At 38.6% G+C, this 25,719-nt stretch overlaps 6 protein-coding genes across 6 annotated transcripts; 1 reads left to right on the forward strand and 5 right to left on the reverse strand.

Moving 5' to 3' along the window:
* Positions 1-121: 121 nt before the first annotated feature.
* On the forward strand, positions 122-2,122 carry LOC125479163 (AP-2 complex subunit sigma). Its single transcript, XM_048588219.1, has 6 exons — positions 122-283; positions 358-456; positions 569-619; positions 710-883; positions 1,287-1,346; positions 1,831-2,122. The coding sequence occupies exons 1-6, from the start codon at positions 281-283 to the stop codon at positions 1,870-1,872; spliced, it is 429 nt and encodes a 142-aa protein (XP_048444176.1). The 5' UTR covers positions 122-280; the 3' UTR covers positions 1,873-2,122.
* Positions 2,123-3,205: 1,083 nt separating this feature from the next.
* Positions 3,206-8,382, reverse strand: LOC103927813. The gene is made up of 13 exons (XM_048588161.1): positions 7,241-8,382; positions 6,817-6,995; positions 6,675-6,732; positions 6,142-6,203; positions 5,800-5,980; positions 5,409-5,703; positions 5,224-5,293; positions 5,083-5,143; positions 4,872-4,947; positions 4,696-4,783; positions 4,197-4,547; positions 3,907-4,119; positions 3,206-3,661 (listed from the first exon to the last, which is right to left on the reverse strand). Exons 1-13 carry the CDS (start codon positions 7,347-7,349, stop codon positions 3,206-3,208), a joined length of 2,199 nt encoding a protein of 732 aa, XP_048444118.1. The 5' UTR covers positions 7,350-8,382.
* Positions 8,383-10,139: 1,757 nt separating this feature from the next.
* On the reverse strand, positions 10,140-12,174 carry LOC125479186 (gibberellin-regulated protein 11-like). The gene is made up of 4 exons (XM_048588260.1): positions 12,067-12,174; positions 10,617-10,704; positions 10,490-10,535; positions 10,140-10,398 (listed from the first exon to the last, which is right to left on the reverse strand). Exons 2-4 carry the CDS (start codon positions 10,695-10,697, stop codon positions 10,217-10,219), a joined length of 309 nt encoding a protein of 102 aa, XP_048444217.1. The 5' UTR covers positions 10,698-10,704; positions 12,067-12,174; the 3' UTR covers positions 10,140-10,216.
* LOC125479185 (gibberellin-regulated protein 1-like) lies at positions 12,077-12,868 on the reverse strand. Its single transcript, XM_048588258.1, has 3 exons — positions 12,675-12,868; positions 12,493-12,535; positions 12,077-12,410 (listed from the first exon to the last, which is right to left on the reverse strand). The coding sequence occupies exons 1-3, from the start codon at positions 12,762-12,764 to the stop codon at positions 12,229-12,231; spliced, it is 315 nt and encodes a 104-aa protein (XP_048444215.1). The 5' UTR covers positions 12,765-12,868; the 3' UTR covers positions 12,077-12,228.
* Positions 12,869-16,716: 3,848 nt separating this feature from the next.
* On the reverse strand, positions 16,717-18,682 carry LOC125479167. Its single transcript, XM_048588237.1, has 4 exons — positions 18,514-18,682; positions 18,246-18,413; positions 17,744-17,992; positions 16,717-17,216 (listed from the first exon to the last, which is right to left on the reverse strand). Exons 1-4 carry the CDS (start codon positions 18,676-18,678, stop codon positions 16,929-16,931), a joined length of 870 nt encoding a protein of 289 aa, XP_048444194.1. The 5' UTR covers positions 18,679-18,682; the 3' UTR covers positions 16,717-16,928.
* Positions 18,683-20,703: 2,021 nt separating this feature from the next.
* Positions 20,704-23,832, reverse strand: LOC125479329 (probable alkaline/neutral invertase B). Its single transcript, XM_048588530.1, has 4 exons — positions 23,431-23,832; positions 22,610-23,041; positions 21,232-21,790; positions 20,704-21,093 (listed from the first exon to the last, which is right to left on the reverse strand). Exons 1-4 carry the CDS (start codon positions 23,737-23,739, stop codon positions 20,798-20,800), a joined length of 1,596 nt encoding a protein of 531 aa, XP_048444487.1. The 5' UTR covers positions 23,740-23,832; the 3' UTR covers positions 20,704-20,797.
* Between the last annotated feature and the right edge of the window lie 1,887 nt (positions 23,833-25,719).

Genomic DNA, 25,719 nt, shown 5'->3' on the forward strand with positions numbered 1-25,719 from the left:
ATTTATTACAATTTTATACCTTCCGTAAAACTGTCAATTCCTTCTTTGAATGTTTACGTTGACCAAGACCGTCAACGGAGACACGTCTCCCCTACCCAAGTTACTTAGCTACGCTGGCTCCCTCTCCCTCTTCCTCTCTCTCTTACCGGCCCCGCTACTCATTGGAACCCCGAAACGACATCGCACAAAGAAACCAAAAAGAAAAGAAAAAAGTTGGTAGCTTTCGTCCCCGAGTTTGGGGTTCCTCTGTTGTTAATTTCTCTTCAATTTTGCTTCGACAATGGTACTCCTCTCTAAACATTTCCAGTATTATTTGATTCGATTTCGAAATCTGACCCGATCCGATTCGTATGGCAGATCCGATTCATACTGTTACAGAACCGCCAGGGAAAGACCCGGTTAGCCAAGTACTACGTTCCTCTCGAGGATTCCGAGAAGCACAAGGTCGAATACGAGGTATGATCCACACCTAATTCCCCTTTATTTCAATTGATATTAAATTTTTAATTGCAATTTGTGCTTCAAGTTTCGAAATTTCTAGGGTTTTTGAATTCGATGGTATTTGCAGGTTCATCGTTTGGTGGTCAACAGAGATCCCAAGTTCACAAATTTCGTCGAGGTTTGTAATTTAATTTGTTTTTTTTATGTTGGGATTTTTTTAAAATAGTTTGGTTAAAGCAAAGATTTAATTTTCTAAATTAATTTGCAGTTCCGTACACACAAGGTTATATACAGGAGATATGCAGGGTTGTTTTTCTCACTGTGTGTTGATATAACTGACAATGAACTGGCATACTTGGAATGCATTCATCTGTTCGTTGAAATTTTGGATCATTTTTTCAGCAATGTTTGCGAGCTCGATTTGGTCTTTAACTTTCACAAGGTCCGTTGCTTGTTCTCGCCTTCGTTTTGATGTGATTATCTGCTTTCGTATTTAGTTCCCGAGTTAGTAGTAGTCACCCCGTGCTGGTTTATTCACGAAACTTAACTTGGATAGTGGTGGAAGTAGATATATATGAAATAATGAATCGGCCATACTACTGGAAGCCGTTGATTTTTGCGAATTCAAGCCCGTTGTTTTCTCCTCCAACATTATACCATACCTTGCGGTTTTCTTACTGTCAGTTGATGTTAGGCAGTAACCAAGTCAGGCTGCATGGTAGATGCCAATACCTAAAGTTGTAAATACCTTGGCGTTGCAGAGTTTCTTCCCCGCTCGTGAGTATATATGGGTGTGGTTGTTTGTTACCTTACTGATTAATGTTTTCTGTTTTCATTTATGGAAGGTCTATCTGATACTTGATGAGTTCATTCTTGCTGGAGAGCTCCAAGAAACAAGCAAGAAGGTAAGACCATGAGAATGTCTATGAATTTATCTTCTTGTGAAGTTTTGTCATCAATGTAGCTTTTCTTCTGTTTCTCCTGCATTTTGCGTTTGTATGCTGTTAGAATGGGGACAGGCAACAGAAACCTTGGTTTAGAATGGGGACAGGCAACAGAAACCTTGGTTTTTTGTTATCCATTTTGGTCCGGGGACCCTTTGATCTGATTTATCGTTAATCATGTATCAGGATTTTGTGAAAGTATGTGCCTTTGATTGCCCCTCACGGGTCTTCTCGTTCCTTCCCCACTAGCTCTTGCCTTGTTTTGTATAGTACACCAAGAAACCAAAATCCTCACTCCAACCTGGCTAGATCGCTCTATTTATTTCCCAATAACTACCTTGCTTTGTGCCTCGTCATGTTTATACTGATGTTATGTAATCATTGGCAATGCAAACATACAACATCGAAGATATCTGGTTTCATGAATTTTTTGTTGTGCTTGCAGGCGATAATAGAGAGAATGGGGGAACTCGAAAAACTAGAGTGAAGATTTTCCTTGGGTGACAAGTTTTTAGGATTGAAGTATTGGTTCTTTGTTTCTGCGGATTGTTTCAGTCAATTCTTGTATCGCCATTCGTTGTGTGAATTCCTTTCGTGTAGTAAACGTCAATTAAACTTGAAGGTTTCTCTTTTTCGTATCTTCTTTGTACCCGGTTTTTCCCCCATTTTGTCATTTGTGTTTGAAATATATATTCGTATAATTGAAGGCATATATACGATCAACCGTGTATTTTTCAGTTTTTCTGTTTCCAGATAGGCACTTTTGTAGTTTACATGGAACAATGGGTATGTGCAAGTTAGCAGACAAATCAGTTTTCTTTGACATTGCTTGGAACAGGGGTCGTGTTATGTTGGCTTCGGTTGCTAAGGCCAGAGCTCCTATCCTGCTGCGCGGACCAACGGTATTGCCAAATGCATTTCGCGGGGACCTTTCGATCACTTTTCAGTTCTACAGGTGTTTAACTTGATTGTAACAAGCAATGTATAACCCCATGGAAAACTGGCCGTTATCGGGTGAAATCCATTGATTAACCTGCATATTCTTATGTTGTGTGGTCGACAATGCGTTACTGATTTGAGATATCGTTGCTGTGGAAGGTAGGTCTCTCTTTTTGAGGAATCAAAACGAAATATGCTTTCGATAGCCTTGAAATCAGATCACGTCCTTCGAGTGCAAGACAACGTTGTACAAACGAAGTGCAATACGAAAGAGACCAAACATCAACCAAAATTACCAAAATCTTTAGACCTAAGCTAAATTTTAGGAAGTTTTAATGAAATACACTTGGTGCTGTTTACTTTTAACGTTAAGGATATTTTTACTCTAAAAAATCACGTTTGGTATTATTTACTTACAACACTTTGTCATTTTGGTTAAAATTTAAAGTTTTCAGACTATTTTCATTAGTTTTCCTTAAATTTTATTCCCCAAGTCATCCAAATTATTAGTTCTGTTTCGATTTAGAAAAGCCGAAGCCATTTTCCGAAACACAAGCCACATTTGATCCCCAATGCAATGTACTTTGTAGAGCACAAACATTTCGAATTTTTCTATTATCTTCTTTGTAAAAGATGAACAATGTGCCTCAAATATGTTCGTGAAATGACTACTACAAAACCTTTGCGGCCTAATAGTCTAAGGGCAATTTTTCTACGAACCGAATGCCTCAGCTTATCAAGCCATGGCCGAAATGCCGGGTGATCATTTATACATGTTCATATCTTATTGAGTCGCGATAAAGTTAAGCAGCAAGTCCCCACTTCTGAACAGAAGAAAGAATGAAATAATTTACGAACCAGCTACTTCCCAACAGAACTTACTAGAGGCGCTCGCTGCAGAGCAACTGCAGTGGCATCGCACTTCCAGCACGAAATCCACCTCCAGATTCCTCGTACACAGAAGGTAGGTGGTGTTCCTGTCGTTTCACCCTGCCGGGAGGAAAAGATGAAGTGACAGCCATTAGCTGTTGTTGAGACAGTGGTGCGTACTTGGGACCAACAAGTTCAAGTGTTGAAGGGGATGGAGACATTAGACCTTGGCTGCATGGCATCAGCATCATATCCTGCCTTCCATTTTGCCAACCGGGAACATGAACTGCGGGCGCTGAAGTTCCCACCGGCCTGTACTGAGCCGCTAAGTGATTGGCCCAAAGCCTCTGCTGATGCTGTTGGAGCTGAAGATGTTGCTGTTGAGGTTGCTGCTTTGTCGAGGCTGTGGGGCTTGCTTGAGGACCACAAAATGGGTTGCCATGATATGGAGATAGCTGCATCTGGCCCTACAATTAAGTATTATTTTGTAATTTTAGTACTTTGCATTCAATGTTTATTTTCAACACTATTACTATAGGCCTAAAATAGTAAGAGGTATGCTTAATTTGTCAAAGATGAATAGGATAACTCTCAGTTGTCCCTCTCAACCTCCCGTTGCGTATAAGATTAAATCCTGGTTCTATTAAAGTGAATCTAAGCTTTACAGAAGAACTGGAATAAAAAGAAAACAATTAAAGGAGAACAGAAAAACCTGCTGGGACACTGAAGGATTGTTAGGGTGAGCGGAAGAGCTGTACTGAGACGGGGGCAAAGAGAAAGGAACGAGTGTGTGACGTTGCATGAGGGGATGGATATAAGTAGCTTGGGATTGTGACGATGGCTCCATCCCGTTTCTAGATCTGCTAAAACTATTATTACTTTCTGAGCCACAACCTCCAGCTGACAATGACAGGAAATCAATACTCTGCAAGAAATGAAACCAGTGAGAACATCATCAAAACCCTGCGATGAATAAATAGCAATTACAACACTAAGCCTTACCTGCTTTGGTGAAGTGTATGCCCAAGATCCCATGGCGAACTGTGGCTGATCTTGATGGAGTTTCATCTGCTGCAGTGTACCGTTCTTAGCTTCGGTTGAATTTTTTTCTGAAATAGAAGTACCTATACTACTAGTAGAAAGAATCCCGTTTAAACCATTGTTCGATTTAGCATTGATATTAACTCCCAGAAAAGCCACTTGTTTTGATCCTTCATGTGGTCTCATTTGATTAGGCTGTAGCTGTATCTTATTTTTACGCTCGGAGTTTTGTAAAGCCTGAATTAAGTGACTTATGTAAACATGAGCTGCGCACTTCTTACACGACCTTCTACCATTGAGAACAGTAGTCACCTGTATAGTTGATAGTCCACCATACCCTCAATCAGAAGCTTCACATGGTATTGAAATTTGAGAAGAAAAGAGTGGCGCATATTCAAATTTTAAAATAGCTGATAATCATACAATGGAATCATTAGAAAATTGAAATTCCTCTCTTCACCTTTCCAAAAGACGAACCATTTTGGACCGAAGCTCTTGAGGTAGACAAGGCAGCATCAAGCCAGTGCGGAATTTTAGCAGCAGGAGACCTTGAATGGATAAAAAGCATGAGAAACGGGAAAAATACAGAGAAATAAAACTTATCTAGAAAATTTATTCAGGATTGAGGACAATTACTGTGACAATGATGATGGACTATCATTCCTAGCACCATGAGAGACACTTGAAGACAAGCCAGGCCACAATACTGGACCTTTGAATCAAAGAACCAAATATGATGTCATCTTGAAGAAATTGATACGCAATGCAATACTAAAACACGGCTTTTCACAAGTGAAAGTGAAATTACAACCAATAGTGAAGACTTTGCTGCAAACAAGAACTATACCATTTTTCTTTGTTTCCTGGTCCATATCGTGCAGTACAATTTGAGCCCCAACAGTTGTGCTCTGAAGAGTAACCCAAATCTTAAAATCAAACTGATCTCACCAAACGATATTTGACTTAGACTTGATGAGTTAATTCTTACCAGCTCCAGTGCTATTACTGGTTTTCTCTCAGGAATTGAGGACAACTCTTGCACAGGCTGCTTTAACCTGCTGGGAGATTAGAAATATGATAATGCTTAAAAACGAAACAGATAGGCGGACACACAAACACACAATGAAATATAATGCAGGGATGGAAGCCAGAATTAAGTTGAAGAGTACCCACCAACTATCCAGGTTTAGATCAGATATGCAAAAGTTGACAGCACTGCTTGTAGCATGCTTTTCATTGCACCCCTCAACTTTCACTGACAATGACGAAACATTCAGACTTTGAGGAACTGAATTATCTGAATTTATACTTGATTTCCTGCTGTTAGGTGACTCAGGCTCTTGTTGAGTACTGGGTTTGTTCAAACAATCAACTTGATCATTTTCTTTTACTAATCTTTCTACATTTGATGGACTGGCAGCCTTGGTAGCTCTCAAGGGGGAGTTTGAACCCGATTTATCATTTCCAACTGCAGAAACCAATTCCACCACATAAATTAACAATCTGGCACAATGGCATATATTTAAGAAAAAGAAGATTTCTCAGAAGTGAATTACGAATCAACCTTCAAATGCAGATGTCAAACTCTCCTTTGACTCTGGCAAAGCTGAAGCATTTGCATCTAACGATTCAGAGTCTACTTTACTATCATCATTTGAATCGTTTCTGGGAAACAGTCCTGCCAAAGCATACAACGTCTCCACAACTTCTTCCTCATCTTTGGTGATTTCTGAGCCTCCTTGTTTCTTCACAAGTAAGTTCGAGTATATGCATTAGAGTTGCGAACAGAAAAGGCAAACATAACGAAAATATCGAAATAGCAGACAGAGATGACTACCAAGTACGGTTTGGACTTATTTACACCATCCCTTTTCAGAGATTCGCTTCCACGCATTGTATGGCTCACCTTCTTTGCATTTGGTAAAGACCGGGCGGGAGATGCAGATTCACGATTGCGCTTCTTCATTGCTGCAAGTGCATAAACAATTTCAAAAAGGCACAAGACATTCATACTTCATACAACAGAATAACACAGGAACTGTTTCATTTTTTTTTTTTTTAATTCCCCATAATCCGAAAGGGACCCGAATCATTGAAAGCCATTAAAGTATCTCTTTTGGAAAAGTAAAACTACAGAAAAAAAGGAGGGCAAAATATCAGACCCAAATATAATAAATAATTAATAAAAGTGGAAAGCTTACTTCTCGAAAAAGAAAGAAAAAGCGGAAAGCTTCGGTTTTGCTTGACTTCTAATCCAGAATTACATCTTAAACCAAAGTAAAACAAACTCGAAAAACTCCCCAGAAGACCCACCAAAGAAATCAAATCCCAAATAATTAAACCAAAAAATAATTAACTCAAAAATGGAAAATTTAGCGTTGAAATTAAAAACAAAGATAAAAGAGCAAAATTTTCCACTGTTAATTCAAACCCACATACCTGATCGGAGCTTCCGTGGAACCGAGGCAAGATCAACGCCATTGCAATCATCAAAGAACTGGGGAAGAAAAAAGAAAAATTAAAAACAGAGGAATAATAACACGAATCAAAGATTTTGGGTAATCGATAGATGTAAGCAAACCTTTCTGGGAAGCTTAAATCTCTTAGTGGGGAGCTCATCGTCTCTGTCAGGCACGTCGCAACCCATTTCGCAGTCTCCAAAGCTCGTTGTTTTTGCAGTACCAAGAGCACTCAATTTTCTGAGCCTCTCTTTCTTCGTTGATTTTCCAGAGAGCACAAAGTCCCCACCACCATCCAAACCTTCAAAATTTCAGAAGAACAAAATAAATGAACAGCAACTACTCAGAGAAAATAGTGGTGATAATTATAAGGGAAGAAGGCACGCATTATCTGCAAGGCTCTTATCAGAAAGCTACACAGATAAAGACAAGTACCCATCAAGCGGCTTTTGGAATTTTCTCGGCCGTTTTTTGGAATGTTCCCAGCTGAGAAAATTCCAAAAATTCGAAAACGGTGAAATATTTATTGGGATTTTAGCATTTTACTGGGAAAGAGCTTGGTGGTGGTGTTGCTGGGTCCAGAAGATTGCTTGAAGCGAGTGGCTCCTCCTCCACGTCTCACGTCTCGATGCTTGGTGGCAGGTGGTACTAACATCTGGAATTTGAAGGATTCTGGACCGTCTGATTGAGCTCGAGGAACAGATCCTTCGCCTCTCTGCAAATTTTGAGCTCAGCTCTCTAAAATCTTCAAACTTGGATCGCAGAACGATGAAATGGAAGAAACCCAGGTGAGGAAAACGAAAAGACAGCAGAACCCAGATGCTGGAATGGGGGTAATGAGGTGGAGGCAAGGGTGCTGAAGAAGAAAGTGGGCGAGAACAACGTGTGGAAAGAGAAAGAGAGAGCGAGAGGAGAGAGAAAGCTTCGTGTTTAGTTTTTTATCATTTGTTTCTTTTTGTGGGTATCGATGGCTATTTAGCGAAACGAAAAGGTCGCCGGAAAGAGAACCGAAAAAGTGGGGTTTGGTTTTTATTTTATTTATTATATTTGTTTAGCAAAAAAATGAGAAAATCGACGATTTATCAGTTGCTTCGATCGATTGCCAGATATCTCTCCGTTTTTTCTGCGGGAGTGAAGAGAGCTCAGAAAATAAGCAGAAGCAGAAGCAGTAGCAGAAACAGAGGAGATTCAGAGAGGAGGAGGAGAAGAAGAAGACAAAGGTAAAAGCGATTAAAGGCAAAGCGATTTGTAAAAAAGCCACTGAAATGTAAAGCACTGCGCTCCCCACCTCGTGCCCAGAGAATCAGGTTCTTCCTAGAGAGAGAGACGTAAAGGGTAAAAGAGAAAAGGAAGAAAAAGGGTGTCTGCGACTGAGAGACCCGTGAAAACAATGTCAAATGGAGAGAGAGGAGAGTTAGATCGCATTAATTGATTGAAAACAATGTCTCGATTCGATTAGAAACCCAATTTTCTTCCACCCAAACCCACCAAATTAAATCCAACAATTTCTCTCTTTATTTATGATCCGAACCCATTCATTGAATTCATCAGCTTCACCCAAAAGCATTTATGGGAAACGTTGAAACTGAAGGCAATCGAAGAAGCCAGAAAGACCGGAGCTTGAATTTTGGACCAGAGAGAGAACAGAGAGAAGGAAAGCAGAAAGCCAAACGCAGAAGCCAGAAAGCACGACCTTGGTTCCCAAAAGACGGAAACACCGAGGCTTTTTTCCATGCTTTCCCTCCCTCCTCACGTCATTCCACCATCGACGGCTAACACACGCTGTCCATCAATCTGCGGTCCCCTCGCAGCCGTTAGATCACACACCATCTTTTGATGGATCGGGGCAACTTTATATCCCGCGTGGCATCCTACATCAGATAAACCTCCCACCCCACCCCTGCCCTACCAGTTCACCTCCGCCGCGCTCGGCCGTCCGATCGCCTTCTCCCTCTCCTGTGAAACCCAAATTTCTTAAATCCGACGGTTGTTACGTTTCCTCGTGGAGGCATCAGAAAATTCTCCGTACGAAACGGTTGTGCTTCTCTCTCTGTACCTCCCTCTTCCCACATCCACAAATTATATTTTAAGATGTGATATCCACACTTTCATTTTACTTCTCACACACCTTTTTAATTTTCAACCGTCGAATAGGATGAATTGAAGAATATCAACGGAAAAAAATTATCAAGAGTGTGTGAGAAGTAAAATGGGGTGTATGGGTAGCACATTCCTATATTTTCTCACCCACACCCCATGTACATGTACGTATTATACACCGTAGCTCTACAAATACGTACATACAATGTGCGTATACAACGCGACTCAATTAGGAGGACAGGAAGAGTGGAATAGTAGATTGCAGAGTGCAGGGCGACTAGTGTTCACAGCCCAGGATGCGCGTGGGAAAATGCAGGTGTGATTGTACAAAACGGGTGTATCAATCTGTGAGTGTCTGACTGAGTGACACTAAAATCTGCGGATGTGAAAGCAGCTGCAGGGGATTGATACCGAATTCCTTCCCCCTGATCTTCTCGTCAAGCAATTCGGGTTTTTGAAATTTAATTCAATGGTTAAAAACACAGATTTACTTTAAAAGATATAATAATTTTAACCATTGGATTAAATTTCAGATTGTTTGATGAAGAGAATTAGGTGGAGGAGATCATCTATATATGTGTGTGAATGTATATATGTCCAATTCTAGAGAAAGACAGTAGTTGTTTCGGGAGCCACGAGGAAAGGAAGGAGGAGGAGTTGGCAACTCGGCGATTTTTATTTGTTGGAATGGGGGACTGAGTCATGTTTGTTGTGTGACTCGTTGTCCTTCAGGGCGAATGACTAAATGGAATTGGATTTCATTCGAATCGAATTCTTATATTTTAATCATTTATCGTGTGGTTATAAATTATTTGATTAAAATTAAACATAAATAATATTTAAAAAAACATGATCGCACGATGTATGATGAACGACTAAGATGTAAAGATTCTAGGATTTGGAGAAGATCGTCTTCCTGACTTAATAACCCCACGTCAAAAATGAGAGAAATTTTTTATTATGACGGAAATACGAATGATACATCACGTATTTTTAGATAAATAATGATATATTTTATTTTTTAAATTATTAATTTTTTAACATACATATTTAATATTTATCTGGAGAGCATCCTCTTCCTAACTAAATAACCCCGCGCCAAAAGTGGAACGGTGTCACGGTGATCATACGAGACATTTGCATGTTTGTTGGGAATTGGGATCTGATAATGTGCACCCCAAAGTTGGAGAAAAATGTGAACTGGCGCTAGCCCATTGGGCCTCCAAATCCCTACATATATCTGACCCAACAGGTTCCAACTAATTAGGCTTATGGACCTAACAATATTCATCATGCGCTAGAATTTTATGATTTAATTGTCAGTAATTCAAATGCAAATCAGTAATAAAATCAAAATCGTATTTTTTTTTCTTATTTATGTAGTCCAGTTAACGAATAAAGAGAAACTTGATACATTAACCTCTAAGGGCATTTGTGTTTGCCTTCACGAGTGGTCATGTCTCTGTAACAAGGGCATACGTCATAGTTGTTGAAAGTGCCAGGCGGAACGCAGTTGCATCTACTGCAACACGTCCCGCATGCCCGACGACACAGATTAGGCCTCGATGATTTTGAACACCTAACAACACAAGCTCCATCACAGTCTGTAAATATTGCCATGTTTAGTTATATAAGCATATAATTAAGTGGTTTGGTTAGTGTAACATATATAGCAGTTAATTAATTAATTAATACCTATTTTTGGCTGAGGAGGAAGGTTTGCAGCAAAGGTTGTGGCCACCTGAAATGCGTCACCCTGAGTTAGTCAAAAGCTTTGAACATAATACTACAAAAAACAGGATTAGGTAGTTTAATTACGTACAGTTTCATTGGAATCAGCGGCGAGGTCATGAAGAACGAGAAGAGAAACAAGAACGTGAGCGATCAGAACCTTCAACATCATTTTGGCCCTGGAGTAATTGAAAATATTCAATCTCTCGGAGGATATGCAGAGTTAGAGAACTGAGAATATGTGTGTGGTCTGAAAGTGAAAAACTGGTGTGATATTTATAGAGACGTTCATGAGGGTTATGGGATATGAGGTCATTTAATTCAGTGACACCGCGATGACAAAAAGTACTCCAACGAGGATATGAACCAGCAACAACATTGACCAATTAAGTAATGCTTTTATTGTGCTTTCGTGTAAATAAAAGTTTTTTTAAACCATAAGCAATAGCAAAAATTCAGTAACACACGAATATGTACATGTGTGAACACAATTACAAGAATTGTTGTATGAGCATGGGCGGAACCATGCAAGGCCTACGGGTTACAAAATCACGTTATATGAGTTACAAAATATGGTTTAAATGAATAATTTCCCAAGCATTACCCTAACAAAAAAAATGAAAAAATCAATGGTCATATTAAATGAGTTTAATGCAATAAATTGTCCAAGTATGCATGCATGCATGAGAATTGAGTGAGGTACAAGTATGCGTATAAATGTAAGTGTATGGAAGGAAACAGTTTAAGAGTTGTTAAACTGCTTAATTAACTTAATCCAGGTCATAATTTTGGTCAAATCCTAACTGAGTAACAAATTAAGCACTGTGTCTGTATGACTAAGAATTACTTGCATCTGCCTCACAATCCAGGCGTTTCTGTCGTTAGGGTTTCTGCACTTACAAATTCGAGTTTCAGCAGCTTGTTAATTTTGCAAAATGGGCGGGATTGGGCTCTGGGTCACTGAAAATAAGGCCCATGATTTAATTTAGGCTTTTCAGTTTTGAGTAAAGTGGGGCACGCCAATTTCAAGTTCAACTGCATTGACTTGTGATCGAGAGACTATGGTACAAAAATTTTCCTTATGGACAACTCAGTCCTCATGATCGATGCCATAATAATTCCCTGAGGCTTATGGAGTAAAAAATATATAGTAGGATAGTTAGTCATGCCACTCTTACAAAGGTCATCGCATGTATGTTGAAAGTTCTACTTGTACGAAGTCGGATGGTACTAAAATTGGGAATTGGATCTGCTCAAATCATCTGGACCGCTGATTGGTGTGTAAAAGAAATCAGAGCCGTAGGTTGGGTTTATGTGATGGACCTGAAAAATGAGTTAGTGAGGACTGTTAAATTGAATTTGTGCGGACCACATCCAATTCCCTCAAATAGAACAAGGCTTGTGTGAAAAGTGATCATCGAGTTCGTATGCTATGGTCCCAAAAAAAATTTCTTTATGGATAGCTTTTCATGATGTTTTACTAGCAATATCGAAATTGAAGGGTCATATTTGAAGAAGTAGAAAAAGAATAACATACTTACAAGCAATTTCTGTAGCTTTAATAACACACAGTGACATTTTTATTTATTTCGAAACATACTATTTATTCATCTGAAGGCATGAACACCTTCAATTCCCATATATACAGCACCTGCATGCCCCATATGAGCACGTTTGTTTGAGTTTCAAGATAGAGGATTGTTTTAAGGACACTTGCGTCTGCCGCCGTGGGTGGTGAGGGTGGCGTAACACGGGCAGGTCTCAAGATTGCCGGCGGTACCCGGTGGAACACAGCTGCAACGCTGGCAGCAAGTCCCGCATGCCCTCTTGCACAGATGAGGCCTCGATGATAAACGACATCGAGCACTGCATGCTCCGCCACAGTCTACATATATATTTACATTTAATCAAACGCTGCAGTACTATACAAGTCCAGATGAAAAATCTAAAAATAAACATTTACTTACCTATTTTCTTGAGGAGAGAAGTCTGTTCTGGATTGTTGTTTACCTGCAAATTCAAAGCATATAAAAAACATGCATATACCACCTTAAAGCTAGCTTGTAAACCACGAAAAACAAAGGATGAAGCTAGCAGATAATTAACTGCGTAGCTAATTATAATTAACCGAAACTTAATAGATAATTACCGTCTCATCAGCTTCGACGGGTGTGAGAACAAGAAGGGAAACGAGTAGTGAAACAATCACAACCCTTGATGAGGTCGAGATGGCCGCCATGGCTAGCTGATTAACGAGATTTAATTATTTCCTTAATTATATTCGTCTCAAACCTAATTGAAACTAAGCTTAACGTGGAGTGGTATTACTATGTGGTTTTCATTTGCATGGCCTCCCTATTTATAGGGCAGGAGCTTGCCAGCTGGGTGGGTACGTGTGGCATATGCTAATTGGCCGCGAATAATTAAGAAGCCAAAATATTAAGGAAAAAAAATGGCAAAAGCATGAAAAGAAATAGAAGGCATCACCCGTGTAAAAGCTTTTGGAATCGTGTGCCTGGACGATGAGTAAAGCTATCGTCTTTGCGTTTTGTATTCGTGGGGATGAACTTTCCAGCTGGCCTTAGGTTGTAGTAGCTCATGGTTATCATGCACGTCGAAAATTAATGATGAGTTTTTGTTCGAAGGAAGTTGGGGTTCTACTATAGAGAGTTAAGAGCAGATGTATATTAGGATCAAAGTAGTCCTAGGACCACTAAAAATCTGAAAAATATACATGTGACTGTCTTTTGAGTATCCTTAGAAATATACATGTCCTTTTTGTGCTCACTAAGTGTTCTATATAATAACTGCTAGACATATCTTTACAGATTACGTCACCAGCACTATACAAATTCTCTTGATATCACTTATTAGATTGCTTCAGCATATGTCGATATCTGTTAATATGTGCATAACATAATTTAACTAATGATAACAAGCCCATCAAGCTTTTAAAGAAATGTCTTAGTAAATAAACTGTTTTTTTTTTTTTTTTTTTTGCGGGCTTCGAGTTTTGTTTCTTTTTTAAAAACTTGGATTTTTAAACAATATAATTGTCCAAAATTCAAATCTTCGATCCGCCATTATAGGGAGTAAGCCAATTACATTTAAGTACATAAAAGTCTCCCATTTTTTTGGTGTGAAATTCATACTCTCAACCATTTTCATTTTTTCTTTATTCTTTGTCGCGTAGCCGAAGCGCGAATTTAGATTGATAAAGGCACACACCACGCACACAGTCTAGGGACTAATTACAGAAAATTAAGGTGGACTTATCGGACTTTGCCATGCATATAAAGCAAGCTAGTGAATCTAGCTAGCTGTTAAGCATGGAACCTTGCTATTAAGTATACTTAAGTTGCAAGACATGGGCAATCAATCAATTTTTCATTTTTTATTCATTTCAATACAAATATCTAAGTCAGATCTCTTTCACTAAGGTCATCTGATCAAGTGATTCGGAACTTTGAAATTTCATTTAACAGCCAAAAATTATTATAGCTTTTAAGAGGTCAAAACACGTGGGCTGTTGGATGAAATTTCAAAGACTCAAATCACTTGATCGTTGATCTTGGTGAAAGAGATCCGATCCAAATCTCTTGACATAACCCAATGTACATTAGAATAGAATTCACTTGAGTTAACTCAGAAATAAATATAAATTAGATTAGCGTTCGAAACTCTGAAATATAACTTTTTAAAACAATTCCAGAAGAAAAGTCTTATGAATTCCAGGCATGTACAAAAATGAAAACACAAAAATCTTGGGTTGATAGATACATGTACTGCTTTAAAATCCGGTGGCTGAGATTAATAGTTGAGAATTAAGGTAATTGAATATATAAAAAAAAAATCCATATAAAGAATTGGCTTGATATTTATGAAAATGAATCATTTACAAATTCCTTCTTTTTAATCCATTAAGTTTGAAAATTTCGATCATTAAAATTTGATCCAACGACTAAAGTTATTATAAATTTTAAAATGTGCTCTTATTTATAACTATTTGATTAAATCTCAACAATCCTAATTTTCGAACTTGATAAATTAAGAACAAATGAATCGGAAGAACCCCTTTCCATAAATATCAAGCCAATTCTATATATGGATTTTTTTATTTAGGCCGTGTACGGTCCTTTCTTGTTTTTGCTGGCTGGCCAGAAAAGTGACAGGTCTTTTAAAATGTGATGGGATGGATAATGGACTCTTCTGCCCAACATATATATATATATATGAAGTGGAGTCGACTGCCAAACCAAAAGGCACTAATGAAGTGGTTAGTAGTGGATTATTAGTTGGCTTTGGACCCAATCATTCTCCATCCAAATATCTAATCAAGTAATTAGTATTTGCCAAGCAAACAAATATTTAACCTTATATATAAGAGTGATGCATCCACAAAACTCGAAATTATGTGTGTCTTGTGTACAAATTAGCTTTGGTGATCCTCGTTGTTCGACTATCGCTATCTCTTTCATCTCGTCATATGAATCAATAAGAAAAACAAGAAAAAGAAAATATACTCTTAATTACACGATAAAATATTTGGATGAAGTACACGTGCCTGATTGGCCACATGTGCACTTAGAAAGGGGGACTTGTGCTTTATCTCAAACGAATGAGATGAGACCACAGAGCAAGTGACGGATGCATATTGGGACCTAGGGGTACCAGAATCACTCGGATTTCAAAAAATATCCAGGTGAAAGTCTTTCCAGGACCCTTCGAATGTTTGATACCGGTCCTTTTTGTGTGCACCAAGTATTAGAGCAAATGCCTCTTGCACGTTGTGTCAACAACGCTCTTCAAATTATTTCAATAGCACTCATCAGATTGCTTCGTCATATGTCATTATTTATTGACATGTGCGCAACTTGGTTAGGTTGCCGACAACAAGCTCACCAAGCGTTTGACGAAATGCCTCAGTAAATAAACTGAATTTTTATTACGCGCTATGTTTTTATTAAAAAACTTGAACCTTTAATAATGAGACCCACAAAATTCAAAATTTGGATCCGTCACCTCACATAGCTAGAGGCTGGAGGTCCGACTAACAGTGGCGGATCCAAGAAATAATATTAAAGAGGTCAGTAAGAATAGTGCGTAATTTTTTTTTACTAGACCTGAAGTTATTTGGAAATGCATATTGCACACCCATTAATGCTTTATTTGCGAGGGTAATTAACATGTTCCAAGCATGCTCCTATATGAATTCTTAACAAGGAAACACACTTATCAACACCCAAGGTATCTATGAACGATCATCGAAGTTCGAAGGGAGCTCAGTTGACACACACACCCCCCATCTTCTCCCCCACCTCTCTCTCCGTCTTTCTCTCTTTTCTCAATGCATCCGCCATTTTACTATCTCGCCAAATGACAATTTAACTGGCAACATTGATTGGCTAGCCAATTGCAATTGCCGTGTTCCTCCGGTAGTTTTCAATCACAAGAGCAGCCTGTGGTTTCGTGATATTTCATGACCTAAAAATGGAACTGGAAAGCAGAATTTCACCCACTAAATTTGGCATTATTGGCAAGTGGCAGCAACGACAAAAGCACTTTTTCCCTTTGGTCGTGACGATCAAAGCACTTTTTTATACCACCAAATCTTGGGCCTTCGGGTACAAGGCAGAAAGGAAAAACAACTGGTGGTTCGTAATTCTTGGGCCTTCTCAAATTTTCAGCTTTCTAGGCTTTCGCTTTTTTTTTTCCCTCGTTCTGCAATCCAACCAGCCCATTGGCTTTCCTGCTTGCTCATTCCTGTGAAAATTGTCATCACATTCTTTCACCTATCAGACCTCATTCAGTCCGAAGCCCATCGAAAACTTACAACTTTGTTCGTCGACTCCCACATTGAATTTGCTGAGAGGTCTTATTTAATCGAGTTTGCAAGGTACATGCTCGAGCATGCACGGAATTTGAAGAAAATGGCCGCGTTTGTCCACGCAGTTTGGCCAAGGAGTTTAAGAAGAAGCAAGAGTATCTCCAATGCCCCTGTTGTCTGTACGGAAAGGAGAATTCATCCTCCATCAGGTTGGCAACCAGGTGATGATCTTCGTACTTCGAGGAGTACGTATTTTGTTAAGGAATACGCGATTTGGAAAAGGCCGGGATGACCTCGTTGTAGATATGCTCCTTGAAACGTTTGATTGATTGGAAGTGAATTGAATTTGGCTAAGTAATAGCAGTTATTGAAGCAACTCCAGCACTTCCATGGTCTCTGCATTGACAACGTATGTTTCGAGTATACGGATTTACAGACAAGTTTGAGTATACACTCCGAGTAGCGGAAGAAAGTTAAAACATACATACACACACCACACGTACAGCTAGGTATAAATGTCACTGTACAATAATTACGAAGACATTATACATACAGAAAGATTTTAGGGATTCAATTTCAAGTCTTCTTCCCCTCTCTGCGTGCTCCTTGGCATGACCAAGAGGTACTTGAGGGATCGGCAACACAGATCTGAACGCGTAGTACCTCATGAACCGCGCCTCGATATAGCACCGCGAGAACCTCCTCTTGTTTGGCCAATCCAAAATCTAACAGAGTGAAGCACCGGGAACATAACTCATCCCGCATGCGGTAGCCATGTGACCATCTCCCAAGCGTCCACCATTTTACACAAACTTGCCGCTCCGATATCTCGCTACTCTGGAGCGCTTTCAGGACACATTCAGCCTGCCAATTATGTTATTAAAACACTATAAGCATCTAAAGTCAATAGCAGGTTTTGCCAGAATGTGTAATATGGCTGAGAGAAATCAAGAACCGCATACATTCTTCAGAACGAAATGTATCATCTTATGACATGGAAAAGCACAGAAGTAATTCGGTTTAGGGTTCAATGCAAATTCATCGAAAAATAAACGAGTTGGAAACGTAGATTCCTACGGAAAATTAATCAGTGGAGAGGGTACAGAGAAATCAAGAACTGCATACATTTTCAGAACAAAATGTATCGTCTTATAACATGGAAAAGCACAGAAAAATCGCTGAAAGAAAACGAGCGCGACAATGGCAGAATGAATTGTATCATCTTAGAAGTAAGTTTCATATCCTTTTCCTCACAGCCTCAACAGTCCTAAATTCCTAATGTCATTACGGTCACTATTGGCCTTAATGCAAATTCTTCGAAAAATAAACGAGTTGGAAACGTAGATTCTGACGGAAAATTAATCAGTGGAGAGGGTGATAAAAGTGTATACCGGTACTCTCAGCCAATTCAGGCAGTAGTGCAAACCAAGTAGGTTAACAAGCACAGTAAGCTTTGGTTTGAAAAGAAACATTTCCACATCCTGATATCCGAATTGCAATTGGTTCAAATTTCGCATCGCCTTCTGATACTCTCCAACCTCAAGGGATTCAGACGACGAGCATTTCTCCACGAATCGAACCACCGAGGCAGCAATCGCGGCCTTCTCGTTGTGCAGCTCGATGTAAAAGCTCCTCCACCCCTGCATAAATCGTAAATTTCCAAACGAGTATAACAAACACCATTGACTTACAACATATGCTCTAGGTTTTTTTTTATCTAAAGTATCGAACTTTCACGTGTTTTTCTCTAAAACGTAATGAGATCGAGGGCTTCTGCGTGAAAATCGTACTTCCTTCTCCGAAATCATGGATAATCATTAGGGATTGATCACACCACAAGCTCAAATTTTCAATTGATCAAATAATTTGATTGATTGACGATTGGGAAATTACCATGGACGTGGGCTTTTCGATTGCAGTGGAAGAAGAAGAAGACGACCCATGATCCGAAAATTCCAGAAGAGACCATCGCCGTCGTGCCAGACACTCCCATACGCAATCCGACTTACAGAGCTCCCTCCAAAACCGAGAACAGCTGCCCAACGCGCACAAATCCCACACCTTCGTTTCCAAAAATTCAAATTAAAAACAAAAAACACACACAAAATTAATATCTACAACCATCGGAAGAAAATGAAAGGATCGAGGAGCTTCGACTCACCGGTAACAAGGAAGCAATTTGGAGGGCAATATCATCCGGAACGTGGAGAGGAAGAAGAGAGCTCATTTTGCTTTGCGTGCACCTCTGAAATGAGTAGGGGGAAGTATTTGACTTGATAATTTGTTGGGGACTATCTTCTTCTGCCCCTTCCGCTTTCCACCTCATTGGAGTTTCCATCACGGAAACGACACGTACGCCAAGGAGAAACTTTTTATTGTGACTGAGAACACGAACGGTACATCACGTGCTTTTATATAAATTGTGGGAAATTTTATGTTTTAAGTTATTAACTTTTTAACACACTTTAGTCATCATTTGTATAATAAATGACACGTGATGTACCACATCGTGTACCGATCACATTAAAAAATCTCTACCAAGCCAGTTCGCGCCTGCAGTAAAACGACGACGTTCTGATTTTCTTTCTCCGCCAGTAAACGACATCAGAGGAGATAAAATGGGGGGGAAAAGCTCTATTTGTTTTACGATTAACTGGGTGCTTATTTTAAAGGTGATGAGTCATGCAGATGAGAAAAACGAGGAAGAAGGAAATTTCGCTCACCTCTATTCCCGTAAGATTAGTTTGGTTTAATTAATTTTAAAATTTAAACTAAGTGAGCATCATCCGCACTTTAAGGGTGAGCATAAATGTGCTCTAACAATGAGTGGTAATGGTTTACCTTTTTCTTTGCCTAAAAATTACTCGTGACTTGTAAATTTAGAGTATTTATCAAATATAGCTAAATATTAGCTTTTAATTTCAAAAATATCAATTTTTATAAATTTTTTTAAATATATTCAAAATATCATTTAAATAGATACAAACACCCTTAGTTCATACAAATAACTAGTTGTTGATAAAAAAATTCTTGTGCGATAATCAAGTGGTGCTTTCACTAATTTTTCTAATATGCACCATAAGAATTTCTATTTCGTAAACTTTAAAATATATTTATTGCACTTTCTAACAACACAACAAATCTCTCGATTTACTAGTGCAGTCAATGATAACCTTCAAAACAGAATCCGGACACGAACAACACCCTTAATATTGCAAAAGTGGAAAATTAAATATGAAGCACATATAATCCAAAGGAAAATTGAGATAAATAATGTTACAAAAATTGACAGTTCATTCTTCCATAAATATTCAATCGAAGGAAGAAACTACAAAAGCAAAGAGAAAATGTAGACCAGGAAAAGTGCGAAAAATCAACCTCTACACTCATCTTCGTTTAGGAGTGCACAATTCTTCACCAACAGTCGATGCTTTCACTAGGTCTCCTCCAATTTTAAGGTTTAGTTGTGGGAACTCTTCATCTAATAGGGTTTTGGTTTTTTTAATTTATTAGGTTTAAAGCTTAAGGGTATTTGTATCTATTTAAGTGATATTTTGGATATATTTGAAAGTTTTTATAAAAACTAAAATTTTTGAAATTAGAGGCTAATATTTGACTATATTTGATAAATACTCATAAATTTACTTACAAATGAAAATATGTAAAATAGTGGGAAAGAAAATAAAAATCATCATAATTTGGATGGACGATAATTTATTATATTAACACATGTTATAAAATAGATTAATATGTGTCATACGAAAGCATTATTCATTTTTCTCCTTTTACCATTCATCACTCGAGAATTTCACACATTTATACAACTACATTTTTATTTATTTATTAGTCTTTAGATCGAACAATTTCTCTTCCAACTCAACCTTTACTTAACATCTCATTGCAAATCTCTCTCTTATTTTTCTTCTTTCAAAACGTCATTTCTTTGTTCGGGAAAAAAATAAAAAATGCCTTTGGTGATGACCCACGACGGAGAGAAACACGAGTTTGTTTTGAAAGGACCATAACATATAACATACCTGTTTGAATTTCGGATACTTGTGTACAATCTGCGCCTCAGCCCCATCAATTTGGAACTTGTGATTTTATGGGGTTTATAAAAGTTGTCTAGGTTATGCTTCAAATTAAAAAAAGTAAGTTCAAAGACGGTTTGATAACTATTTGTTTTTACTTTTTAGTTTTTAAGCTTTGAAAACAGAAACTCATTTGATAACTACTAAACATTCAATACATATATCCTCCGCAGCTGACCTAATGCACGTTTGCATAAAAGAGGAGTATAAACTATAAAGGTGTTTAAATGCTAAAAGTTCCACGTTCTCACAAAAAAAAAAATAAACACGCCCAAAACTGTTTGCTTACAATATTCTAACGCACATTTGCATAAATACAGCAAAAAAACAATATTTATTTAAAAATAATAATATTTAATAGGTCCATGAAGCAGATCTTTTAATTAGGGGTTTCATTTGCTCGTCCTCCTCCAATGCTACCATGCCCAAATGAGAGGGGTCTTCCAGCATCATCTTTGCCACCAAGTACCCTGCAACCGACCATGTCTGGTACTTCCGTGCCTGCTTCCCCATGTACCTTCCTAGCTTCCCGTCATAGTACTCCGGCCAGCCGTCTTTCGACAACCGGCTCTCCGCCAGCTCGATCGCACGTCGCGCTATTTGGGGCCTCCCCGTTTTTATGCATGCCGCCGTCAACAGCCACAGCAGCACTGCGCCAATCACAAAAATAAAATTATTTTACGTAACATATTTTTCCCTCAAATTTCATTTTTCATTTAACAAAGCGCTTATGAGAAAGTACTTTGTACAAAAGCAGTTTCAAATAAGTGATTAGGCGATAAGTTCACCTGGCCAAGAGCCTCCATTGTGGTAACTCCACCTAGTATTCTTTGGATCACAGCCAGTAACAATCCTCCACTCATGATTTTCTATTGCTGGATAGCAAATCTTCAACGGCACTTCTCCGACCAACTCATCCCACCGCGATTCAATGAGATCCATGATCGCCGATGCCTGTTCCGGCGTCGCCAAAGACGATAAAATCGCCATGCAATTGCCCAAACAGAACCACCGGAAATCCATTCTGGCCGGGCTCACATTCCCAATGAAGTAACCGCCGTGGCTCGGCATGAAATCGAACACCCAACTGGGCAGCGAATCCGGCATGACGTTGAACTTGTTCACTGCCGTATGAGAGTACTCCTCCGTCTTGTAGCGGTAGATGTCGTTGAGCTGCTTCAGGTCCAGCCAGAAGTAGCTGCGCATGTGGTAGGTCAGGGCGTGGAGGCGGTCGGTTATGCGGTTTACGAATTCTTTGCCGCAGTTGTCTTGCTTGAGCAAAATCAGAGCGCATCGTAATGCCATGAAGAACAGCGCTTGAATTTCGATTGGATATCCGTACACACCCTGCAATACACATCATAACGTATTTTGATTAAACAAAAATTCTCTGCGCAAAAAGTCGATATTAGATGCTAATGAAACATGTCGGGATAAATTTTGTTACTCATATAATCGATAATGAAATATATATTATATCGACAATCTATTATTTAATAAAATAAAATGAACTTCTTGCTTAAAGAAGAAAACCGTGACATGACTAATTAGTCATATCATATGACTGATTAATCTCTGATCGCTATATTATCGATATCAGATCGATACGTCGTAAATATTAATTTCTCCTTAGACCTTTTTGAAGAAGGTTCTGTTACTAACATGTTTACTTCCATTGTAGGTAATGTGTTTGGGTTCAAGGCCCTGCGCGCTCTACGTCTGGAGGATTTGCGAATCCCTACTGCTTATGTTAAAACTTTCCAGGGCCCGCCTCATGGTATCCAAGTTGAGAGAGATAAATTGAACAAGTATGGCCGCCCTCTATTGGGATGTACTATAAAACCAAAATTGGGGTTATCCGCTAAGAATTACGGTAGAGCAGTTTATGAATGTCTACGCGGTGGACTTGATTTTACCAAAGATGATGAGAATGTTAATTCCCAACCATTTATGCGTTGGAGAGACCGTTTCTTATTTTGTGCCGAAGCAATTTATAACAAATAAGATGTAATGTATAATTATTTTAGCCGATTTTTGATCGCTACTATCGACTGAGTGTCCATTGATAAAGAATGGATGTAGGGTTTAGATAATAACTAAAGCAAAACATGACTACTTAGTAATTAGCGCACTGAAGGCGTCTGATAAAATGGGAAGTAAACTAACCATTCTGCGATCAATCATACAACATCCATCAGCACAAAGCAGAGTAGGGAAAGTATCAAATCCTTCTGAGAGGCAGAGAGCGAGGATGAGGCGAATGCCGTTTTGGCAATCTGGCATTTCGGAGACTGAAGAGTCCCCGGTCGACTTTGTGTAAGCACGAAGCAATATGATCCACCAGAATCCAGAATCAACCGGAGCCACTCTTCCGATTGCAGTCTCGCCAAAATCCGCAGATATGGTTTCGGAGTTTCGTATGGGGTCATGGTGCACTTTGAAGCTCGCCGGCATGACCCCTTCTCCTAGCTTGAATTGGTCCACAAATTTCTTCAGTGATTGCAGGCGAAGTGTTTTCAAAAGAAAGTTCTTCACTATCTCATATTCTCCATTCATCAAAAATGCCAATGCACTTGGCACAAAATCTCTAACAAACACCTATACAAAAAGATTACTAAGAAAAGCATGAAATAAATTTGTAACATTAATTCGAGAGAAGTATACACAAAAGGAATTGGTTATGAAATATAGTTTATATAAGAGCTCGTTTGAATGTGCTTTTAAAATGAATGAAAGCGCTTTTGGTGAAAATGTTTTTGGAACCAATCCTTAATAAAAATACAAGTAAATTCTGGAAAAGCACTTAAAGTGCTTTCTAAAAGAAGCACATAACTGATGCTTCTTGCAGAAAGCACTTAAAGTACTTTTGGAATCTAAAAACATTTTATCTAAAAGCATTTTCAGCCATTTTAAAAGTACATTCAAACGAGTTCTAAAGCCTCAGATCGGTAGTGTCCCTCCAGTTCTATTTTTAATTAAAAGTTCACCTGATCATAGTTAAGTTCTTCGACAGAATGGTCGACGGCGGCGAGGGTTCCAACAGCCTGGCCACGAAAGTGAACTACAGAGCGGCGCAAGGTTTCCCAGGCATCGGAAACCATGGGATTGGTGTCAAAGCTTGGTCTAGGACTCCCCAAAAAAGACAACTCGCTGAACGACCTTTCATCGAATGATCTCTTCTTCTCCACGCTTACCGGTCTAGGCCTGTCCAGCAACCTCAGAAAATTGGAGTCTTCTCCGATTTCGAAAACAGGTGACTCGTGAGTTCTCGCATTCCCATTTTGGAAAGGAGACATCTCTTCCGGTTCTCGGTCCTTGAATATCGATCGAAAACAGCGATTTCGGTATCAAATCTAAGGTTCAAGAATCTGCATAGGTTGACCGCATGAGTTGATCACAAAAAAAAAAAAATAATGATGTAGATTTAGCACATAAAGTTGATGGATATTGAAAGCAACTAATTCCTTTACTTTTTTCTTGTAAAAGTCGTTGAGTAAAACTTTTGCTTACCAAAAACGTAGCAGAAAAGCTAACGAAGGGAAGAAGATGGCTGCTCGCCCTGCTGGTGATGCCAGCAATGTGGCAACTTATATGGTGGAGCGAAATGGGAAGGATGAAAAAGTTGACAGCAGGGAAGCAAACGGTCTCATAGTTTTTGATCGAATCGACGACATTCATAATCTTCGACCATACATCAAAGACAAGTACAAGAAGCGAATTTTAACCGGACTGCGAAAGAAAATGGCGTTGTAGTTAAATGTGGACGGAAGTTGGCAATCTAGGTAAATCCGTCAGCAGCTTGGGATGTTCCCCTCGTTTTCGTCTTTATTTTTGTGTAGCCCGAATGGTTTATGGTTGTCATATTTCCGAAGTCCAAAGGCTGCCGGACCAAATGAACGTTTATAGTTCTTCTTTATTTCCAAAGGTTTTAACGTTTTCTTCCTATTTTTTTTTTAATTTTTATTTCCATGATCCAGAGATCAAGGTTTAAGCAACATTTTTTTTTTCTTTTGGTAACAAGTTGCAAAATTGAAGATCTCTGTGAATTGTTTGTTTAAAAGAGATTTTTAAGACTAAGAAGGTGGGATCTAGGAGCATGTGGTTGATATTTTAGCAGATAGAATGTTGGATTTTCATCCATGCATCTTAGGTTCGAAAATCTTCATTTTTTAAATTATTGTAATATTTTTAGACTCTCCCCCTCCCGTTAATAGTAATAAAATTTAAAGAAAAAAAATGGGATATGGGAGGTAGGAAGCATGTTAGTTGTCCACGAGGATTTGCCGAAAATAGAATATTTAGCTTATGGAAATAGGTATGCAAAATATGAGTTTTATTCTCATTTTTTGTATATGGTGCATTTACTAACATATAATAAAGTCGTCATTTAGTACTACGGTCTAGTGTAATTCCTCTTTACTTGTAAGTGAGAGGTTTTAGGTTCGATTTTCCTCAAAAGAAAATTTGAACCACATAATTACCACTGTTCTAAAAATCCCCGCTTAACGCCGCCTAGACCCCATCTAGGCGGTTGGTCACTACCTCGATTAATGTCTAGGCGTTTGAAAATTAAGAAATGGCCCATAGACCTACTGAGGCTCCCGGCTAGACCGCCTAGGCACCCGCCCATACCCACCTAGGCATCGACTCATTTAGGCAGAAAATAGATAACTTTCATTTTGCATTTTATTTTTTTTCAATAAATTGTAAGAGACTTGTCGAATACTTAAATGAGCACACATTATATGCTTGTTCCCCATGTTTTCATTATGTTCCAATACTTCATAATATATGTGTTATTATATTTTGTAGTTTATGATAAAATTATATATATTTCAAGTATAAACGTACACTTATTTACATGAAATATAATGGATTTAGTTAAATATGCCTAGTCCGCCTAGGCGCTATGCCCCAGCTTGCCACCCGACTAGCGCTTAGCGTCTTTTAGAACCTTGATAATTACTAACGCATTATGAGACTTTGCCTACTCCCTTACCGTTTAGTATCGATAATATCATTTGCTTAAAAAAAAAAGTATAATAAAGCTGTTTATAATAATAAACAAAATATTGATAACAACCATTAGGCTTAATGAGTTAGAGAACTTGTCCAAAGTTATTCGTCCACGAAAATTGTAAACAAATCATGCACAAAGAAAATTAATTTTTAGATAACTTCGAAGATTTTAATTGATAATTTTCGAATAATCAAGAGCAAGTTCCACGACGTATATTTAATTTGTTCAAGTCATTCGTCATGACAAATTCCCAATG

Source organism: the organism of the source record quoted next, unplaced genomic scaffold, assembly GCF_019419815.1.
Source record: "Pyrus x bretschneideri cultivar Hongxiangsu unplaced genomic scaffold, Pyrus_bretschneideri_v1 Contig28, whole genome shotgun sequence".
NCBI lineage: Eukaryota > Viridiplantae > Streptophyta > Magnoliopsida > Rosales > Rosaceae > Pyrus > Pyrus x bretschneideri.

What these genes read in the sequence shown, in the direction of transcription:
- LOC125479329 (XM_048588530.1), bottom strand. Translation starts at nt 23,739, where the DNA reads ATGTCTCCTTTCCAAAATGGGAATGCGAGAACTCACGAGTCACCTGTT. An exon ending in AAGAACTTAACTATGATCAG is followed by an intron (nt 23,042 to 23,430) that starts GTGAACTTTTAA and finishes CTTTTTGTATAG; the next exon opens with GTGTTTGTTAGAGATTTTGT. An exon ending in GTATGATTGATCGCAGAATG is followed by an intron (nt 21,791 to 22,609) that starts GTTAGTTTACTT and finishes TGTGTATTGCAG; the next exon opens with GGTGTGTACGGATATCCAAT.
- LOC125479185 (XM_048588258.1), bottom strand. Translation starts at nt 12,764, where the DNA reads ATGGCGGCCATCTCGACCTCATCAAGGGTTGTGATTGTTTCACTACTC. An exon ending in CCGTCGAAGCTGATGAGACG is followed by an intron (nt 12,536 to 12,674) that starts GTAATTATCTAT and finishes TTGAATTTGCAG; the next exon opens with GTAAACAACAATCCAGAACA. An exon ending in TTCTCTCCTCAAGAAAATAG is followed by an intron (nt 12,411 to 12,492) that starts GTAAGTAAATGT and finishes ATATATATGTAG; the next exon opens with ACTGTGGCGGAGCATGCAGT.
- LOC103927813 (XM_048588161.1), bottom strand. Translation starts at nt 7,349, where the DNA reads ATGTTAGTACCACCTGCCACCAAGCATCGAGACGTGAGACGTGGAGGA. An exon ending in ATGGTTCGTCTTTTGGAAAG is followed by an intron (nt 4,548 to 4,695) that starts GTGAAGAGAGGA and finishes TCAACTATACAG; the next exon opens with GTGACTACTGTTCTCAATGG. An exon ending in CATACACTTCACCAAAGCAG is followed by an intron (nt 4,120 to 4,196) that starts GTAAGGCTTAGT and finishes CATTTCTTGCAG; the next exon opens with AGTATTGATTTCCTGTCATT.
- LOC125479163 (XM_048588219.1), top strand. An exon ending in AGCACAAGGTCGAATACGAG is followed by an intron (nt 457 to 568) that starts GTATGATCCACA and finishes TGGTATTTGCAG; the next exon opens with GTTCATCGTTTGGTGGTCAA. An exon ending in TCCAAGAAACAAGCAAGAAG is followed by an intron (nt 1,347 to 1,830) that starts GTAAGACCATGA and finishes TTGTGCTTGCAG; the next exon opens with GCGATAATAGAGAGAATGGG.
- LOC125479186 (XM_048588260.1), bottom strand. Translation starts at nt 10,697, where the DNA reads ATGATGTTGAAGGTTCTGATCGCTCACGTTCTTGTTTCTCTTCTCGTT. An exon ending in CCGCTGATTCCAATGAAACT is followed by an intron (nt 10,536 to 10,616) that starts GTACGTAATTAA and finishes GACGCATTTCAG; the next exon opens with GTGGCCACAACCTTTGCTGC. An exon ending in TCCTCCTCAGCCAAAAATAG is followed by an intron (nt 10,399 to 10,489) that starts GTATTAATTAAT and finishes CAATATTTACAG; the next exon opens with ACTGTGATGGAGCTTGTGTT.
- LOC125479167 (XM_048588237.1), bottom strand. Translation starts at nt 18,678, where the DNA reads ATGAGGTGGAAAGCGGAAGGGGCAGAAGAAGATAGTCCCCAACAAATT. An exon ending in AAATTGCTTCCTTGTTACCG is followed by an intron (nt 18,414 to 18,513) that starts GTGAGTCGAAGC and finishes TTGGAAACGAAG; the next exon opens with GTGTGGGATTTGTGCGCGTT. An exon ending in TGAATTGGCTGAGAGTACCG is followed by an intron (nt 17,217 to 17,743) that starts GTATACACTTTT and finishes CATAATTGGCAG; the next exon opens with GCTGAATGTGTCCTGAAAGC.